Source organism: Spermophilus citellus (assembly GCF_964194105.1).
Source record: "Spermophilus citellus genome assembly, chromosome: 9".
In the NCBI taxonomy this organism is placed as follows: domain Eukaryota; kingdom Metazoa; phylum Chordata; class Mammalia; order Rodentia; family Sciuridae; genus Spermophilus; species Spermophilus citellus.
In genome coordinates this window covers 61,317,764-61,339,179 of record NC_138191.1, presented here as the reverse complement: position 1 = coordinate 61,339,179, position 21,416 = coordinate 61,317,764, and the positions used below count along the sequence as shown (strand labels likewise).

General features: G+C 38.0%; 1 protein-coding gene across 7 annotated transcripts in view; it reads left to right on the top strand.

Annotated features, from left to right (window-relative positions):
• LRRC8D (leucine rich repeat containing 8 VRAC subunit D) overlaps positions 1-21,075 on the top strand; it is a 118,435-nt gene extending 97,360 nt beyond the window's left edge. For 6 of the 7 annotated variants that reach the window (XM_081305047.1, XM_081305046.1, XM_081305051.1 and 3 more), the window contains one exon: positions 17,709-21,075. In XM_081305047.1, coding sequence (XP_081161173.1) covers positions 17,711-20,287 — 2,577 coding nt within the window. In that variant the 5' untranslated portion in view covers positions 17,709-17,710 and the 3' untranslated portion in view covers positions 20,288-21,075. Of the gene's footprint in view, positions 1-9,957; positions 9,999-17,708 lie in introns of all 7 variants that reach the window. The other variant, XM_081305052.1, reaches the window with a different exon arrangement.
• The last annotated feature ends 341 nt before the right edge of the window (positions 21,076-21,416 follow it).

Here is a 21,416-nt window from a genome sequence, read left to right as displayed (position 1 = left end):
ACCAGTGGAAAATACCCTCAACCTGTTTGTTATTAGTATTTCCTTAAAAAATGGATGTATTCACTTGAGCTTGAGAGAGAGAGAGAGAGAGAGAGAGTGTGTGTGTGTGTGTGAGAGAGAGAGACCCATAATGCTGCCTGAGATGGCTCAGTTTTCTGTTTTTCAACGGCAACAGGATGAAAACCAATTAAGGCAGACTTGACTCTGCAGAAAGCTCTATGTGAGGTTCATGACAGAGTTTGATTTAGGGGAGGCCTGTAATTTATATCTGTGTCCTTACTATCTTTCAGCCTGTGCTTGTCTAATTCAGGTCTGGTTTTTCTTCTGCTTGATTGTGACATTAGTGAATAAATACCTGCATCCTCTAAGAAATGCACTACCTCCTCAAATTCCATCATATACACAAAGCAGCCATTAGGTATAGGTTGCTAGGATGCAATTTAGTGCCTTGGATTGTGTAACCGATGATTTCGTAACTAAAAGTAGTACGTAGAAATATTTTCTCTAATGCCACATTTTTTTTCGTTTCCTAGTTTAAGAGACAGAGAAGAAGGCATATGGGGTCCAATGGTGCATCTTTCAGAAGCACTAAAGGAAATTTATTTGGCAAAGTAGAATTCTAAGAATGTAGTAAAAATACCAAACCCCTTCACTAGGTCTGAATTAAGCCTTTTAGCCCTTTCCTTAATATTTGTGAAATCATAGCTAACGTACGACTGTTCACGGGGTAAGAGTACATATTTTACTCTTTGAGAATCAGTGTTACAGTTAATATTAAATGATTTCAGAATAAAAGGAAATCTTCATAACATAGGTTTAAAGAAGGGCTTACCCTGATTATTTGGTCTGAATTTGTTAAGCTTCTGATAGTGATGAGTAAAAAATTGAGTGAGACTTGACGCTCATTGGAGCCAATCTAGCATACTTAATGTCAGAGGTGTCTTTCCAGTTGTAATCTCTATTCTGCCATCTCCTTGTGTAGCCGTTTCTTGCTATAAAACAAAGTTCACATTATTTCTTTGTCTCTTAGTAGTTAGTAAGGATCGGGTTCTTTGGACTCCATGAATGGGCTATTAAAAAACCAGAAAGATGATAAAGGTGTGAAGTGATGTTGTCATTAAATAGCAGTTAGGTTGTAAGTTGTAGCTGCATTTTTTTAGACTGTGTTCCAGGTGTCCTGGGGTAGCCTTTGAACACTAAGCATTGTTTCCTTCACGTAAAGGTTCCTTCTAATGGTTGGTAAATTTGGGGATTTAATTTAATTTGGGCTCATCTCTAATGTAAAGCAAGAGAACAGGGCAGCTGTGGGCTTAGTAGAGTCAGTCAGATCTGGGTTTGAATCCTAGTCCACTGTACATTAGCTGTGTGACCTTTGGTCAAATTACTCAAGCTTTCTATCCCTCAGTTTCCTCTTAGTAGAACTGAAAACATAATCCTACTGCTCAGATGGACAATTTAATGAGCCAAGTATGTGACTACTTGGTTCCTCAATAGGATACTTTTCTTCCCACCTTCCCTGTGTGTTTTCAGTAGCCTTGGGGTTGCGTGGAAGGCACTGCCTGAGATTGCCCTGTGAGGACATCAGCACACCCTGCACCTCCCACCTCTCTGCCTATTACTTGATCATACCCAGAGCTGCTCGCCTCTGTGGCCATGTACTATGTGGTACAGGTGGGGTGAATTACATAGGATGTGGAACCATTTTGCAAGGTATCTTTTTTTCCTTTAGTCTTTCCCCAAAAAGGACCCTATTATGTTGGTGTTTACCAACTTACTAAAGGGAAAAGCAAACACTATATATCCAAACTTCTATCAGAATTGGAATTCCGTGGTCTTTAGTCCTTTCTGAAGGTGTGAATATTAAGCATCCTATATATATGTGAGTTGTAGGTTCTAGTAGAAATGTTTATAGTATGTGACTTACCTTTAAGCTCAAAAACGTCTCTACATCTCTCAACTTTTTCACTCTTTTTGTCTGTGTGTGTGTGTGTGTAGTAGTACTGGGATTTGAACCAGGGGCACTCCACCACTCAGCTACATTGCCAGCCACCCTACCCACAACCTACTCTTTTAAATTTTGAGACAGGGTCTAAATTGCTAAGGCTCAAACTTTCAGTCCTCCTGCTTCAGCCTGGGATTATAGACGAGTACCACCGTGCCTAGCCTCCCCCTGCTATTCTCAATTTCTACCTCCCTACTCCTTTCCCATCCTAAAAAGTATATTCTTCCATCAGTCTTGCTGTTGACCTAGCCTTTGTTTCTTTGTGTCCCCCACCCCAGGTAGGTTTTGAGAAGGGAATATTCAGTATTCACTTTTTCACTTGACCCTTGCTCGCTGTGGGCCAGATTTCACTGAAAGGGCTCCATAGGAATCTCTGGAGGCTCCAGCACTGGAGGCACTTTGATTCCTGACTTCAGCACTAGCTTGTGATGGGTGTCGCTGCTCACCACTCTCTTCCTGAAATGCTTCCCTGCTGTGGCTCCCACAGGCTCCCAGGACAAGCCTCTCTCCCTAGTTCCTGTGTGTGCTCTCTTTGGGTGATCTCACTTTCCATACACTGATTAGTCATAAGTCTAGTTGTATTCCAGATCCTTCTTCTGAGATTTAGCTCAACCATCTCTACTTTAAAATTATTACACCAATCCTCATTATCAAAACTGAAAAATCGCTGGGCGCAGTGGTCCACATCTGTAATCCAGCAACCCAGGAGCTGAGGGAAGAGGATGGTGAGTTCAAAGCCACCCTCAGCAGATTAATGAGGCACAGCCAGACTCTGTCTCTAAATAAATACAAAATAGTGCTGGGGATGTGGCTCAGTGGTTGAGTGCCCCTGAATTCAATCTCCAGTAAACCGCCCCCATGCACCACGCCCCCCCCCAAAAAAATAGCAGGTGCTTAAGTATGAGTTTGCAAAACAGTTTTTCAAAATATTACATTGAGGGTTGGATATTCCTCAGTGGCAGAGTGTTCACCTAGCCTGTGCAAAGCCTCAGTGAGCTCTCTATCACTAACCAAAATACCTGAGAACAATTTATAAAGGGGGAAAAGTTAATTTGGGGCTCTAGGTTTCAGAGCTCTCAATCCATGGTCAGCCAGCTTCATTGCTCTAGGCCTGCTGTGCTGCAGAAAATCATGGCAGAAGGGTTTGGGGGAAGAAAGCTGCTCAGCTCCTGGCAGCTGGGAAACAGAGAGAGCAAGGAACCAGGCGCTAGATATAGTCCTCCAAAGCACCAACCCCCAGGGATGTACCTTCTCCAGCCATGCCACCTACCAGCAGTTATCAACCAGTAATCGTCTCACCTCTGATCATTCCTCCATTACCTAACACACGAGCTTTTCAGGGGACATTAAAGAATCAAACCATAACACCTTAAGAACCCCACAGTTAAAGCCTATTATTTTTCAGACTATTCAGGCTAATGGAATCTGGTTTCTGGAATAATTGAAAAACTAGTGAAACAAACAAAACACACACACACACCAAAAAAAAAAAAAAAACTTTCTAGGGAGACAAGGAAAGGTAGCATAGTTTTTCATTCATCAATGGGGTTTTTTTTAGGCTAATATTAAAATGATTTACACTTCATAAGTAAATGATAGCCAAGAAGTAGGGTAACAGTAAAGGAGGGCTCAAAGATACAAGGATGTAGAATGAAGACAAAACCAAATACTCTAAACCTGTACAAGATAATCAACACAACAAATATCATAATATGTACATAAGTAGCCTACAGTCTCTTTTGTTGAATTAACTTAAAATAGAATTTCAATTTTAAATTGCTCGAATGGTATATAAGAATGTGACTTAAGGAGTTTCACTTGCCTGAGTTTTCATTTTATCTCTACCTTTTATGAGTTCATCTGAAAAATGAAAATAGTTGATATCTCACATTACTCACTGAGTAAACTCGGATCTTCATTTTCCTTATCGATGAAATGGGTTAAAACACGGTTGTAATAAAGCACACATATTAAATGTTCTCATGGCTAGGGCTCCCTGGAATTGGATTCAGAGGTCCAGAAACATCTGGGGGGATGGGAGGGCAGGGGGAACCCGTGAAGAAAACCCAGAATTTGGAATATGATGGTGATAGGAAAATAAAGAGTCATGAAGGCTTTGAGAGGAAAAAAAACAATAAAGAAAAGAAAGGAGAATAGAAAAATCAAAACCAGGAGGGGACTTGAGAGAGAGTAAAGGGATAAATCAGTCAAATAATGCGCAAATTAAGGACAACCTAAACACTTAAAAATTGTTAATGACCTTCAAAGAATAATCTCTGTTGTGGTGGGATTTATTATTAACATTAGAAAATGTCTTAGAATTAACTAAAAATTCCCCCAATGGGTTGACCTTTTAAAGTAACACAAATAGAGCCTGATTTTAGAATTAGTGATAAATTAGTAAACTTGATAAATATTACTTTTGTCCTATTTTGAAGGATTTGATAAAACAAAGACATGTTTTATTCATATTTAATCTTGTTTCTAAGTACTTAGCATCTATTTATTTGTGTCACTCTTGTGAAAATTACAAATAATCCAGAGAGGGAGTTCTGAGAGGACATTTAGCAGGAAGCCTTTCATTAGCTAAGGTGTGCTGTAATTAATGGTCATTTCCCTGTCCCCAAATTATTTGAACAAGTGGAGTTTTAATGGAGAGCCATAGTTAGGACATTATAACACTTCTCCCAATTATAAAGAATTAGTGGAGTTATAATACTGAATCAGAATTGAGTGGCCTGTGGTTTATTTAAAAAAACAAAAACAAAAAAACTCCTAAACCTTCATGTGGTGGGAAGGTACAAAATACGACAAATCTAATTTTTAATTCAGTATGTTTTTCTTATTTTAGATGAGTTGCTTCTTTGAAAACTCATGAAGATCTTTGACTATGGATCATTTTGAATATTTACTTTCTGATAAAGCACATCTATTTAACTCTGGGAAAATGGTCCAAGATAGTATTTTTGCTTTTGTGGTGCTGGGGCTCAAACTCAAGTATTATATGATTTGGATTTGTAACGTTCCCCAAAAAACGCATGTTAAGCAACGCAGGAATGTTCATGGGTACAAAGATTAGATTGTGAGAGCTATATTCTTTTTGTTTTTTTTTTTTAATATTTTTAGTTGTAGATGGACATAATACCTTTATTTTTATTTATATATTTTTTATGTGGTGCTGAGGATCAAACCCAGTGCCTCTCACATGCTAGGTGAGTGCTCTACCACTGAGCCATAATCCCAGCCCTTGAGAGCTGTATTCTTTTTTTTTTTTTAATATTTATTTTTTAGTTTTAGGTGGACACAATATCTTTTTTTTTTTTTTTAATTTATTTGTTAGTTTTGGTGGACACAACATCTTTTTCTTTATGTGGTGTTGAGGATCGAACCCAGTGCCTCGTGCATGCCAGGCGAGTACACTACCAATTGAGCCACATCCCCAGCCCAAGAGAGCTGTATTCTTAATCAGTGGATTAATCTATTTGATGGATTAATTATTTTATTTTATTTAGTTGTGGGTGGACACAGTATCTTTATTTATTTATTTCTATGTGGTGCTGAGGATCAAGCCCAATGCCTCACACCTGTGAGGCAGGTGCTGTATCACTGAGCTACAGCCCCAGCCCTGGATTAATGATTTTAGTAGACTATTGGGTGAGCAGGTGGAACATGGCTGGATGAATAGGTCACTGGAGGTATGTCCTTGGGCTTTATCTTGTCCCTGGCTCCTTGCTCTCACTGTTTCCCAGCTGCTACAAGCTGAGCAGCTTTCTTCCACCACCCCACCCTACTATGATCACTGACCATGGCCTGAGACCTGTGAAACCATAGGCCTAAAATAAATGTGTCATCTTCAAAATTATTCTCATCAGGTATTTTGGTAATAGCAAGGAAAAGCTGACTGATATAAGGCAAGTTGACCCCTTCTGATTGTTTTGCACACAATGGTTATATTTTTTAAATATAAGTAAAGACAAAATTAAATATTTTTAGTTTTCAAAGTATGCTTCACTCCAGAAATATTGCGAAAGAGTAGTTATCAATTACCTTTACATTGATAACACATTATATTCCAACTAAGCTGGTAGATTTCATGGTCTATTTCTTGTCCAAGAATATGAGGGTTTATAGTTTTCATTTATTATATATAATCTTAACTTTTCAAAGAGATTTGAAGGCATGTGAAAAAATTAATTTATAATAAAACCATGTGAATCAGAGTAAAAGAACAAATAGTGGAACAATGAAATGGAGGATTAAAAGAAATCTGGGAGTCACATCTTTTCCTCTTTCCCTTCCCCATACAATCAGTTGTTAAGTTCTGCTTTCCCCCACCCCCTAACTTTTATAAGACTTTCTTATTACTCATTTTCCTCTCTATCACTCACAGCCTGGTCATAACTACCACATATGTCCTTTGACCAGAGTAATGCAACATTTGCCTTCTTTTTTTTTTTTTTTTTAATTTTTAGTTGTAGTTGGACATAATACCTTAATTTTTTATTTTTTTATGTGGTGCTGAGGTTTAAACCCAGGGCCTCACACGTGCCAGGCAAGCACTGTACCGCTGAGCCACAACCCCAGCCCCAGCAGCTGCCTTCTTGAGCTCTCATCTTCCCTACTAACCTGGATGTTCAGCCCAGAGTATTCTTTTGATAAAGATACATAAAACTGATTTTCACTTGTCTTCAACAAAAAACCTCAACATTGACTTGCCACTACCCTTAGTTTGATGATCTCAAATCTTCTAGGGTCCTGCGTCATCTCACGCTGTACTCACTCCCTGACCTCTGGGCTCTGGCTCTTTCTTCATACTTCACTTGTCATAACTTCAGAAAATTCCTCCCTGATCTGTTGACCGAGGAAACTCTCATCATCCACTTTCATCTTGCCATGCAATCAGGGAAAGGTCCATGCTTTCTGGGACCAGAAATTTATGAAATTTGGGGAGCTCAGAGAAAAGAGTAAACAATTAAAGATACAGAAGTAGTGCCAGCCTTGAAAGGGCCCTGTGCAAAGGTGACATACTGGTGCATAAGCTTCTTTTTTTCTGCATGGCACATCTGCCTCTGCCCATTCCTCTTCTTGGCAGCTCTTCACAGTTGACAGTTTGATTTATGTGTCCAACTAGATGGGTATTTCCTTCCTCTACACTTTACAGAGTGAGAGAGAAAATATGGCTGAATTTGATCACCAATTTTCTCCAGCAATTTGCATAGCTTTAACACTTCAGTGTACAGTATGTGCTTGAATGTTTAGCATGTGCCTAGGCACTACAACATCCAGCGCCATTGCCTGTGCAGAAGTGAAGAAAACCCCATGTGTGAGGAAATCTGAGGCTCTGGCAGCTTCATAACTCAAAGAGACTCCCTCTCTGGAGCTCCTTCATCCCTGGCCTTTTCTATTACCTGCTGTGTGCTAAGACCAGGCTCTAAGCCTCTGCCCTTCATCAGGAATTAGATATTGATCGTCTGTCCTAGTAAGGATATGCTCACCCTCACCTTTGTCTTTCTGTCCCTATAAAATGTTTAGGTGTGAGCTAAACTGCCTGCTTTTTGTATATTGAAACGAGTTAGGTTCAGAATAACCTGTTACAAAGAGCTATAATGTGTTGTCCATCTAGACATTGAAAATGATCAGCCTGTCAAAGCCGATCATTTTTACTTTGGAATAATTAATAGTGACCTTTATTAATTAAGTGCCTATCTTGTGCATTGCCCTCCTTGTAGGAGAAGCATTTAAACCCAGCTGAGGGAGAAAGGAAGACAGCCTAAGGGTTGTGCCGGCCTCAGGAGCAGCCATTATTTGACTATACATTCATTTTTATTTCTAGTGACTAGGGCCTCCAATATACTACCAAGAAACCCTTTCAACTAAATAAGCTACCTATCCAAGGATTAGAATTTGTATTAGTATCTTTCTCTCATACTACCTTTGAGAAGTTTTTGAGGGCTCATAGGATGAGCACGTGTATGTACCAGGTACTTGGGTGCTTTCCAGCAGTCTTCACCACAGCAGAAGTAAGGATTGGCAGGCTCCCAGCTGTTCATGTCCAGAGTACCCATGAGTTTGCCAACAGAGGGGCTCTCTATCCCAGAGACAGCTGGAAGAGAGTGCGACAAGCTTCTGGGACCATGCTGAGCTGCTTAGGAGGTCAGGGAATTCCATCCCTAGCATGTTTTCCTTAGCTCTGTTTCTGGCTTGTGCCATGCATACTCCAGGAAAAAAAAAAAAAACACTCAAAGTGAGTAAATGGAAGAATAGAATTGTCAAATTTTGGTCTAAGATGCCCATGTTACAGGTGGAAAAAAGGGACTTGAAAGATGCAAGCAAAGCTCTCTTAGTAATCCCACTGGCTACATAATAAACTGGGTAAAGTTAGGATTATGAAGGTTAGAATTATGAAGGCTTCACTCTAGGCTTGGGCCAGCTGTCTCTGGAGCTTTAGTTAAGGTCAGGTAGCTGCCAGACTCTAATTGTAGGGGCCAATAAGACCTTTGCCATTATCCCCTGTTTTATGTTTTCTCTAGGATGCGGTTCTCAATAAGGGCAGCCTCTGGTTTTAAATTATTCCCGTTTACAATCCCCAGAAGCTGTATCTAGCACATAGCAAATAATCTGTAAATATTTGTTAAATGAAGTTTCTAGCGGAGAGTGTGTTAACTAAGTGGGGTCTGTAGGAACTAAAGCATGGTGATATTCTGTTGTCCAGAGTTTGGGATTTAGGGTATGCCAGTGACCGTGTGTTGGATCACCGGGGGTCCTGTGAGTAAAAAAAAACGTGGAAGCATGGACTTGGAGACTTCTTTCTTTTGACCCATGAATAAGTTCTCCTCTTCAAGCTCTCAGACATAAGCCTGGGTTTTTACAAGTGAGAGCTAGAACAAAAGGCCAGGAATTCACGGTAACATATTAACACATTTTTGTTAATTCTTAAGCTGCTTTACCTTAGATCCATTACCAAGTATTTAGAGTTTTGTTCCTTAGCTTTGAAGCAAATTTTCTCTGAGAATAGCAGTGCTCTTGGGAGAAACTACTAAAGAGGTACCAAAATATTCCTTGTGTAAAGTTCTTTTTATATTTCACAAGTTCTAAATTTTCTTCAGAACTCATCTTCCAGGTGTTAAATGGATGTTATAAAAAGTTTTTGGTGATTCACAAAATGGGTGGATTTTGCCCAGTGTGAAATCAGATAATAGTAGGTTCTATTTAAAAAGTGTTTCATTGGGCAAGGGATGTCCTTTCAAGGTAGAGCACTTGCCTAACATAAGCAAAGCCTTGGCTGCCCCAAGAAAGTCTTTTTTTTTTTTTTTTTTTAATGTCCCATTTTTAAGAAAAAAAAAATCATCTTATATTTTGAAGCCTTGGTAAGTTGCTGAGGCTTGCCTTAACTCGTGATCCTCGGATCTGCCTCAGCCTCTGAGTACCTGGAATTATAGGCATGTACCACCATTCCGGGTATTATTTCCTTAAATTGTAGGGATTTTTGATACCTGACTTGGGTGTTTTGTGAGTCTGTGTACTTGCATGTACATGCTTACATGTATATTGAGTGTTGGGGAAGTTTGTAGTGATGGTAAGATTTATTGTTCTTAAAGTTTTAATTTAGGTGATCATATTTTTCTGTTTGATACTAGAATCTTGCTGATTGCTGGTAATAATTTCATTGATTTTTGTTTTCCAATGTGTAGTTAGTTAACCGTTTTACACTTCTATCAAATGTGAACAAAGGACAAAATTTAAACTCAGGTCTCTGGGGCATCAAAGTTGTACCCAATCTAATATAATTTACTCCTTTCTAATATAAGTAATTTTTTAAATTTTTTTAAGAGAGAGAGAGAGAGAATTTTTAATATTTACTTATTTATTTATTTATTTATTTATTTTAGTGTTCGGCGGACACAACATCTTTGTATGTGGTGCTGAGGATCGAACCCGGGCCGCACGCATGCCAGGAGAGTGCGCTACCGCTTGAGCCACATACCCAGCCCTATAAGTAATTTTTTAAACATATTTATTTTTTAGTTGTAGTTGGACACAACACCTTTGTTTTATTTATTTATTTTTATGTGGTGCTGAGGATCGAACCCAGGGCCTCATATGTGCTAGGCAAGTGCTCTACCACTGAGCCACAACCCCAGACCATAAGTAATTTTTATTTACATGTTTTTAAAAGAATATGTGATATTGAATAACACATTTTTAAAATTATTATTTGTTTTTTTTTTTTGTTACACATGACTATAGAACCTATCCTGATATATTTATACATGTATGGAGTATATCTTATTCTAATTAGGGCCCCAGTTTTGTGGATATATATGATGTTAAGATTCACTGTGGTGTATTCATATATGTACACAGAAAAAGTAAGCCAGATTTATTTTACTGTCTTTTCTATTTTTTTTATTGGTGTTTGGTGCTGGGGATCAAACCCAGGGCATTCGAGGCAAGCACTCTACCAACTGAGCTATATCCCCAGCTCTTGTTTTTTCTATTCCTATCCCCACTCACTTCCCTTGATTCCCCTTTGTCTAATCCACTAAACCTCTATTCTTCCTCCCTACTCCACCCTGTCCCCTTGCTGTGGGTTAGCATCCACATATCAGTGGAGTATTGGGCCTACATTTTCTTATTCTATATGCAGGGTTTCTGGTCTAATACCTGGGTCTTTGATCCACTTTGAATTGAGTTTTGTGCAGGGTGAGAGAGAGGAGTTAAATTTCATTCTACTATGTATGGATTTCCAGTTTTCCCAGCACCATTTGTTGAAGAGGCTGTCTTTTTCCCAGTGTGTGTTTTTGGTGCCTTTGTCTAATATGAGATAACTATATTTATGTGGATTTGTCTCTGTGTCTTCTATTCCATTGGTCTCCATGCTGTTTTTTACTACTATAGCTTTGTAGTATAATTTAAGGTCTGGTATTGTGATGCTTCCTGCTTCTCTTTTCTCTCTAAGGATGGCTTTGGCTATTCAGGGCCTCTTATTTTTCCAAATGAATTTCATGACTGCTTTTTCTATTTCTATGAAGAATATCATTGGAATTTTAATAGGAATTGCATTAAATCTGTATAGTGCTTTTGGTAGTATGGCCATTTTGACAATATTTATTCTGCCTATCCAAGAACATGGGAGATCTTTCCATCTTCTGAAGTCTTCAATTTCTTTCTTTTCGTGTTCTATAGTTTTCACTGTAGAGATTCTTCGCCTCTTTTGTTAGATTGATAACCAATTTTTTTTGAGGTTGTTATGCATGGGATAGTTTTTATGATTTCTCTTTCAATTGCTTCATCACTCCTGAATAGGAACACAATTGATTTATGGGTGTTAATTCTGTTTCACATCATCAGCAAATAGTTCAAACTCTCCTTTTCCTATTCATATCCCTTTAATGTCTTTCTTTTGCCTAACTGCTCTGGCTAAAGTTTCAAGAACTATGTTGAAAAGAAGTAAAAGAGGGCATGCCTGTCTTGTTCCAGATTTTAGAGGGAATGCTTTCAGTTTTTCTCCATTTAGAATGATGTCAGCCTTGGATTTAGCATAGATAGCTTTTACAATGTTGAAGTATGTTCCCCCTGTCCCTAGTTTTTCTAGTGCTTTCAACATGAATGGATGCTGTATTTTTATCTAATTTTTTTTCTGTATCTATTACGGTAATCTTGATTCTTGTCTTTAAGTCTGTTTATGTGAAGAATTACATTTATTGATTTCCATTTGTTGAACCACTCTTGCATCACTGGGGTGAACCCCGCTTGATTATGGTTCACTATCTTTTTAATGTGGTTTTTGTATGTGATATGCCAGGATTTTGTTAAGAATTTTTGCATCTATGTTCAGCAAGGATATTGGTCTGAAGTTTTCTTTCCTTGATGTGTCTTTGTCTTTTGGTATCAGGGTGATACTGCTTTCATAGAATGAGTTTGGAAGGGGTCACTCCTTTTCTATTTATTTCATGGAATAATTTGAAGGTGATTGGTGTTAGTTTCTCTTTAAAGGTTTGGCAGAACTGGGCTGACAATTCACATTGTCCTGGGCTTTTCTTTGTTGGTAGGCTTTGGATGGCACCTTCAATTTAATTTCTTCAAATTGGTCTATTTAAATTTTCTGTATCCTCCTGGTTCTATTAGATCATATGCCTCTCAAAATTTGTCGATTATCTTCCAAGATTTTTTAATTTATTGGAGTAAAATTTTCAAAAGAGTTTCTTATTATCTTCTGTATTTCAGTAGTGTCTGTTCTGTGGTGATTTTTCCTTTTTCATCATGAGTTTTAATGACTTGATCTTTTTTTCTCTTCTGGTTAGCTTGGCTAACAATTTATCAATTTTGTTTATTTTTTCAAAAAACCAACTTTGGTTTCATTGATTTTTTTTTTTAATTTTTAAAATTTCAACTTTATTGATTTCAGCTCTGGTTTTAATTATTCCCTGTCTTCTACTGATTTTGGTATTGATTTGTTCTTATTTTTCTAGGGACTTGACATACAATGTTAGATTATTTATTTGGTGTCTTTCTGTTGTTTTAATGAACGAGCTCAATGCTATGAACTTTCCTCTTAGAACTGCCTTCATAGTATCCCAGAGATTTTGATTTCTTATATCACTATTCTCATTTACCTCTAAGTGGCTTTTTTATTATTATTATTTCACCACTGATTTCTTCTGCTGGCATTCCTTGTTCAATAATGAATTATTTAATTTCCAGATGTTAGAGTAGCTTCTATTTTTTATCTTATCATTGATTCCTAATTTCATTCCATTATGATCTGATAGAATGCAAGGTATTGTGTCTACTTTTTGGTCTTTGTTAAGAGTTGCTTTGTGGTCTAAGATATGGTCTGTTTTAGAAAATGATCCATGTGCTGCTGAAAAGAAAGTGTATTCAGTCTTTGGATGAAATATTCCATATATGTCTGTTAAGTCTAAATTATTAATTATATTTTTTAGTTCTATAGTTTATTTATTTAGTTTTTGATTGGAAGATCTATCCAGTGATGAGAGAGGCCCCCAGTATTATTGTGTTGTGGTTTATTTGATTCTTGATGTTGAGAAGAGTTTGTTTGATGTGCTTAGATGCTTCATTGTTTGGGGCATAAATATTTACAATTGTTATTTATTGTTGTACATAATTCCCTTAAGCAGCATGAAATGACCTTCTTTGTCTCTTCTGATTAACTTTGGTTTAAAGTCCACTTTATCTGATATGAGAATAGAAAACCTGATTGTTTACGAGATCCATGTGATTGATATGTTTTTCCTAGTCTTTTACCTTCAGTCTGTGGATGTCTTTGCCTGTGAAGTGAGTCTTTTGGAGATAGCATATTGAATTTTTTAATTCAGTCTTCCAGCCAGCCTATGCCTTTTGATTAATGAATTTAGGCCATTTACATTCACTGTTCTTATTGAGAGATGATTTTTATTCCCTGTCATTTTGATTTATTTCTAGTTTTTAATTTGTAGTAATTTCTCCTTTGAATGACTAATCTTCTAGTGTAATTTCTCCTTCTGCAGGTTTTCACTTTTAATTTTTATTTTTTCTTCGTGAAATAATTTAGTGATTATGTTTTGTAGTACAGGCTTTCTAGTTGTAAAATTTTTTTTAACAAAAATTTGATTTTCCATTTCATCCTTAAGGTTTGGGAAATTTTCTGATTTTATTTCATTGAAAAGATTGTACATTCCTTTACTTTGTGTTTTAAAAGCCTTCATCTGTCCCAAAGAATTTTAAATTTGGCCTTTTTGCATCCCATATGTCTTGAAAGTTCTCCTCATGATCTTTCAACATCTTTTCTCTGTGGTCAGCTTTTTTTTTTTTTTTTTTTTTTTTAGGATTATATACATTTGTCTTCATTGCCTAGAACTCTGTCTTCCAAGTTGTCTAATCAGCTGGTGACGCCGGCCATTGGATTTTTAATTGGGTTTATTGATTCCTTCATTTCAAGTATTTCCATTTGGTTCTTTTTCATTCCTTCTCTTTATTGAAGTAATCTTTCATTTCCTGTATTTTCTCTCTGATTTCACTCCTTACATCACCTTTTACCTCACAGATCAGTTTAACTATAAACTTTCTTAACTCCTTCTCTGACATTTTCTCCACTGTGATGTCAGTGGATTCTATTATTGAGATATTTTGGTTTGTTTGTGATGGTTTGTTTCCTCACTTCTTCATATTGTTTGTGTGTCTACCCACTTATCAGTATGAATGTGAAGCAGTGGAGTTTCTACCCTATGACTTATAACGTGCCTGAAGTTTCTAGTACCTTACAGTTTAGGGGGAGACAAATAATAACAACAACCAATGCATTTGACTAAATACTTAGATCCTGTTATAACATCTACAGCGTTAATCGGCACAATAAACAAAAACGGTGTGATAAGCAATTGCCAACAGTAATAACATTAACTTTGACAAAACATTTTTTATTTCAAAAGGTGAACAGGGATAATGCAGAAGAGATGAAGAGAGAATCAAAGAGAAATAGATAAGTGTAAAAAAATACAAAACAAAACTACAATATACCAATCAAAAACCCTATCCCTCAAAAGACAGAATCATGAAAAATAACTGTCTTCAGAAAATACAGGAAATGAGAAAAGAGGCAAATATGTACAAAGGTTCATGAACCATTCAGCACACAGGCAAACAATCAAAAAAGAAAGAAAAGGGGGGGAAAATGTTTCTTGATAAAAAATTAAGGAATTGTTTCCTTATGGTGGTCAAAAATTGTCAGAGTATAGGTTCATTGCTCCCCAATGTCTTTCTGTTTTTTCTTGAGGCATGTACTGCACATGAGAGTAGTAGCCTCAGGCTGTCAAGTTCTTTCTCTTTACGTTGCTCCTCAAATTACCAGTTGGAGTTCAAATTCTTGGTTTCCCTTCTCAGCTGCGTGGCATGGAGTGGGTTGGAGTATATTGGCCCCGTGGGATGGAGTGGGTTGGAGTATATTGTCTGCTCCCCTCTCAGGATGAGGTTGCTATAGAGTTCTCTGAGCAGAGTTCCTCTAGGTGGAGCTCCTGAAGGCAAGGTGTAGATCCAGGTAGGTCACAGATTCTTTAGCTGAATAGCAGTTAGTCTGAAGATTTAAAAATCAGCGCACCTCCAGGGCCCAGCAGCTGCCAGTCTACACTGGGAGACTGCACTTCAAGACCCTGGGTTTGACTTGAGTGGTGGAGAAGCCAATCCTTTCTTTAGTTATAAAGACTGAAATTGGCTTGCTTATCTCCTAGTAAGTCTTTTTTACATTTGGATTCAATGACCATCTTTGGAGGCTTATTTTGTGCCAAACTGTGAACTGGGTGTTCCTGATACATTACCCTGTGAGGTCATTATGAAGATTTTATAAATGAGGTATAGATATCATAGAGGAATGAGTACATGCTAAAGATTTTTCTCCAGAACCAGTTCTATATAATAATGATAACATGTAGCAATCATCTTAACATTTGTACTTGAATTAGACTGTGGCCTAGCATGAATAACTACAATAGGCTGTAGCCATACCTACTTTCACTATACTTTTTCTGTTGAAAGATGGTATAGTTTCAGTTGCTCTCATATCCTCACCAGCACTTAGTATTATCTGTCTTTTTCAGTTTAGGGATTTGGGTGGATTTTATAATACTTTATAGTATTTTGGAAATGGAGCCATTTACTTTGCCACCAAAATCTTAAACTCTAAATTTTTCATACGTTCATTTTCAGGAATGCATTCTGTACAAACACAGGGATGGTGTCAGATATAAAGCTCCTGAGATAGTGCATGGTATTTGGCAGGAAGGTGACAAGCAATAACTATTATTATTATTATTATTACTAACTGCTTTCTGTACTCTTTCAGGAGTAGATGTGGGGCAAAAGGTAGTGCTTCCATGGTAATTAAAGAGAAAATAAAACTCGACAGAAGGGAAGTAGACTGAAGGAAATGCAGGGGCACAGAAGCTCCAGTGGGGTGGCAGAGTAGACAGTGTGCTAGAGAATAGCTCACCTGAGGTTGGAGTTTCTGTGCTAGTAACTATCCAAAGAACATTGGTTACTTGTCTTTTACATTTTGATTATTTCAAACTATTCCCCCTCTCTATTTCCTTTTCCAGGAAGCCGTTCAATGAAAGAATTCAGCTTAATAAAATGTTCCTCTGCCTAATACCATAGGTAGGCAGTCACCAAGTGTTCCTGGAACTTTTATGCAGATGAAGGTGATGATCAGAATCTTGTACATTCTGTTACTGATTGAGCACTGCTATGTATCCAGTATTGGATATATAGGACACAGAAGGAAGATGGCCACAGCCCCTGTTCTTACCAAATTGATAATCTAATGGGAGATCAGACAGGCAGTGTGATTGGGTCATGATGGGGAGAGCTGCAGAGTCATGTGGGAGCCCCTGACAGACACCTGACAGCCTAGTGTCAAAAGGGGGAGGAAGTAGTCTAGAAAGAGGAAACAACAAGGGGCTGAACTCAGGGAGAATAGCTTGTTAGAAAAACTGAAGTTACTGACTTCAGAGGGTGGGGAGGGGAGGAATTAGCCAAAGGACCTGCAGTAGGGTGGAAGACTGACAGGTTGGAGGAGGTCAAGAGTGGAGGTGGGGATACCAGCTGAAATAATCAAGATGCAAAAGACAGCCAATGTTCTTAGAACAGTCACTGTCAACATTCACTTCTCAATTCAATCCTCCAACCCTAACAGCTTTTCTAAAACCTGATAGAAAAAAAAAAAAATATATATATATATATATATATATATGTATATATACATATATATTTTTTTTCTGTTATCCACACAAATGGCCCTTTAAAATTATGGTCCTAGGTGGACCATCAATTTTTTTACCAAGAATAAACTTGTGCAAGGCACAGTATCCATGTACTTGAAGTAAGAGCTTCTTTGTAGCCTGTGAGTCAGTGCTGTTTTGTGATCTCTAGATTGGGACTGAAATACTCATGGCATGAGATAGAGTTGTTTATCTTTTAGTTTGGCTTACCATGATTCCAGAATATCAACTATATGTTGGTAAATCCTAAGTATGTATTCTATGACTTCTCTTCAATTCTGGATCTTTTATTTCAACTGTTCATGGACACTTCCAGCACAATATAATAAGAACTAATATAAACAGATAACAAGTACTTGGGACCAGAGGGTATGCTAGGGCATTTGCATTCTTTCCTTATGAAGCCTTTCTGATAGTCTTTAGAAGTTGCAGATGGGAAATACAAGGCTTAGATAATCACATCTTGCGTAAATGGCAGGATCAAGTCTGGGATACATGGCTGTCCAGAGTTGAATAGTGCATGCAGACCCTTCCACTTGGGCTTTTTACAATAGAAGTCATCCCATGCTCCTGCCCTGAATTTAAGTCTGAACCTTAAATCAGTCCAATCCATAACAAATGGATCCCGCTCTCCTATCCTCCTCCAGATCCAGTCATCACTAGACTTTTCGTAGGCTGTCATCATTTCATACCATGCAATCCTTGTTTTTGTTTCCCTTTTCTCTTGCAGTCGGAGAGAAACGGCTATAAACAAATGACCATTTGCTTCATATATATTCCTCTTTGTTTATTTTTACTATGCCTATCTTGGATGAAAAGATAGACCTTGTATGAGGACTCTTTAGTTTGGAGCAAGCATGGGGGTTTTTTCTCATTTACTGTTGTTACTTGCATTTCTGTTATAATGTCTTTTTTCTCTCTCTCTCGTTTTCTAGGAATGTTTACCCTTGCGGAAGTTGCTTCACTTAATGACATTCAGCCAACTTACCGAATCCTGAAACCATGGTGGGATGTGTTTATGGATTACCTGGCTGTTGTAATGTTGATGGTAGCCATCTTTGCCGGAACCATGCAACTTACCAAAGATCAAGTGGTCTGCTTGCCAGTACTGCCATCTCCTGTAAATTCAAAGACACATACATCACCAGGAAACACTGACATCACCACCGAAATCCCGAAGATGGAAACAGCCACTCACCAAGACCAAGATGGGCGGACAACGAATGACGTTTCCTTTGGCACATCTGCTGTGACACCTGACATACCTCTCAGAGCCACGTATCCTCACATGGATTCCACAGTTCCAAGCCAGGAGGAAAAGAAAGAGAAGAGAGATCCCACGGGCCGAAAAACAAACTTGGATTTTCAGCAATATGTATTTATTAATCAGATGTGTTACCATCTGGCCCTTCCTTGGTATTCTAAGTACTTTCCATACCTTGCTCTGATACATACTATTATTCTCATGGTCAGTAGCAACTTTTGGTTCAAATATCCCAAAACATGCTCAAAAGTAGAGCATTTTGTTTCAATACTAGGAAAGTGCTTTGAATCTCCTTGGACTACTAAAGCGCTGTCTGAGACAGCCTGTGAAGACTCAGAGGAAAACAAGCAGAGGATAACAGGGGCCCAGACTCTACCAAAGCATGTGTCCACCAGCAGCGATGAAGGGAGCCCCAGCGCCAGCACCCCAATGATCAACAAAACTGGCTTCAAATTCTCAGCTGAAAAGCCTGTGATCGAAGTTCCCAGCATGACCATCCTGGATAAAAAAGATGGGGAACAGGCGAAAGCCCTGTTTGAGAAAGTGAGGAAATTCCGTGCCCACGTAGAAGACAGTGACTTGATCTATAAACTGTATGTGGTCCAGACAGTTATCAAAACAGCCAAGTTCATTTTTATTCTCTGCTACACTGCAAACTTTGTCAATGCAATCAGCTTTGAGCATGTCTGCAAGCCGAAAGTTGAGCACCTGACTGGTTATGAGGTGTTTGAGTGCACCCACAATATGGCTTACATGTTGAAGAAGCTTCTCATCAGTTATATATCCATTATTTGTGTTTATGGTTTTATCTGCCTCTACACTCTCTTCTGGTTATTCAGGATACCTTTGAAGGAATATTCTTTTGAAAAAGTTAGAGAAGAGAGCAGTTTCAGTGACATTCCAGACGTCAAAAACGATTTTGCGTTCCTCCTGCACATGGTAGACCAGTACGACCAGCTCTATTCCAAGCGTTTTGGTGTGTTCTTATCGGAAGTCAGTGAGAACAAACTGAGGGAAATCAGTCTGAACCATGAATGGACATTTGAGAAGCTCAGACAGCACGTGTCCCGCAATGCCCAGGACAAGCAGGAGCTGCACTTGTTCATGCTGTCAGGGGTGCCCGATGCCGTCTTTGACCTCACAGACCTGGACGTGCTAAAACTTGAACTGATTCCAGAAGCTAAAATTCCTGCTAAGATTTCTCAAATGACCAACCTCCAAGAGCTCCACCTCTGCCACTGCCCTGCGAAAGTGGAACAGACTGCTTTTAGCTTTCTCCGCGATCACTTGAGATGCCTTCATGTGAAGTTCACAGATGTGGCTGAAATTCCTGCCTGGGTGTATTTGCTCAAAAACCTTCGAGAGTTGTACTTGATAGGCAATTTGAACTCAGAAAACAACAAGATGATAGGACTTGAATCTCTCCGAGAGTTGCGGCACCTTAAGATTCTCCACGTGAAGAGCAATTTGACCAAAGTTCCCTCCAACATTACAGATGTGGCTCCACATCTTACGAAGTTAGTCATTCATAATGACGGCACTAAACTCTTGGTACTGAACAGCCTTAAGAAAATGATGAATGTCGCTGAGCTGGAGCTCCAGAACTGTGAACTAGAGAGAATTCCACATGCTATTTTCAGCCTCTCTAATTTACAGGAACTGGATTTAAAGTCAAATAACATACGCACAATCGAGGAGATCATCAGTTTCCAGCATTTAAAACGACTGACTTGTTTAAAATTATGGCATAATAAAATTGTTACCATTCCTCCCTCCATTACCCATGTCAAAAACTTGGAGTCACTTTATTTCTCCAACAACAAGCTCGAGTCTTTACCAGTGGCAGTATTTAGTTTACAGAAACTCAGATGCTTAGATGTAAGCTACAACAACATTTCAATGATTCCCATAGAAATAGGATTGCTTCAGAACCTGCAGCATTTGCATATCACTGGGAACAAAGTAGACATTCTGCCAAAACAATTGTTTAAATGTGTGAAGTTGAGGACTTTGAATCTGGGACAGAACTGCATCACCTCCCTCCCAGAAAAAATTGGTCAGCTGTCCCAGCTCACTCAGCTGGAGCTGAAGGGGAACTGCTTGGACCGCCTGCCAGCCCAGCTGGGCCAGTGTCGAATGCTCAAGAAAAGCGGGCTTGCTGTGGAAGATCACCTTTTTGACACTCTGCCACTAGAAGTCAAAGAAGCATTGAATCAAGACATAAATGTTCCCTTTGCAAATGGGATTTAAACTGAAATACTACATGCACATCCATGTGCAGGAACAACTTCCTAGATTGCAAATGCTCATGTACAAGTTATTGCAAGATAATGCATTTTAGGAGTAGATACATCTTTTAAAATAAAACATGAGAGGGTGCATAGAAGGCTGATAGAAGACATAATTGAATGTTCAATGTTTGTAGTGTTTTAAGTCATTCATTTCCAAATCTTTTCTTTTTCTCTTCTTATTTTTTTTTTAATTTTTTCTTCTGGGGAAAGAGAAGGAAAAATTATAATCACTAATCTTGGTTCTTTTTAATTGTTTGTAACTTGGATGCTGCCGCTACTGAATGTTTACAAATTGCTTGCCTGCTAAAGTAAATGATTAAATTGACTTTTTCTTACTCTACTACCTTTTTTGAGGTGTTTGATTTGTTTTGCTTAGCTGATGCAATATTGCTTTACTCAGATTGCTTAAGACACATCAGGTCCAAACCTATAAATTTAGATTTGCTGATATATTGATTTCTTTCCTGTTTTAATTTAAATAGCACCTCAAATAAGCACTTCTTTTAATATTTGCTAAATGCTGCTTCTTTGTAGAATCCCCTATGGATTTTACCCTCTTGAAGGCCTGAGATGTAGTAAAGGGGTGTAGATTGTTGGGCCTTTTTGTTTTTCTTAAAAATAAATAATAACAAGGAAAAAAAATACATCCTTTAATAGTAACTTTTTTCCCATGGACTAGATTTCTGATTATATGAGACACTTTTGTACTGATACTATAATATTACCAATAAATAGAAAATGTTTTTTAAAAATAAATGTGTAATTACAGCCACAATAATTTTAGTGACTTTGGTGACTCACAACTTTATAAAATAACCATTCGGAAGATAACACAAAACCAAAGTAAGTATCACTTAATTTCCTACTCTTTTGATGGAGGTAGTGGTTATAAAATAAGACCCGTAGTTTACTGAGTTGGAAAACTTTTGACTTCCTATTCATCTTAGTGACAAACTGTATTTCCTGTGTTTGTCTCAAGCTAGGATAGGTCATGTCCAGGGACATTCTAGCAGAATACACTTTTTAGATTATGATTTTCCTACTTTATCTAGCTTACGGATTGTCTAAGTCTGTCTCAAAAAAAAAAA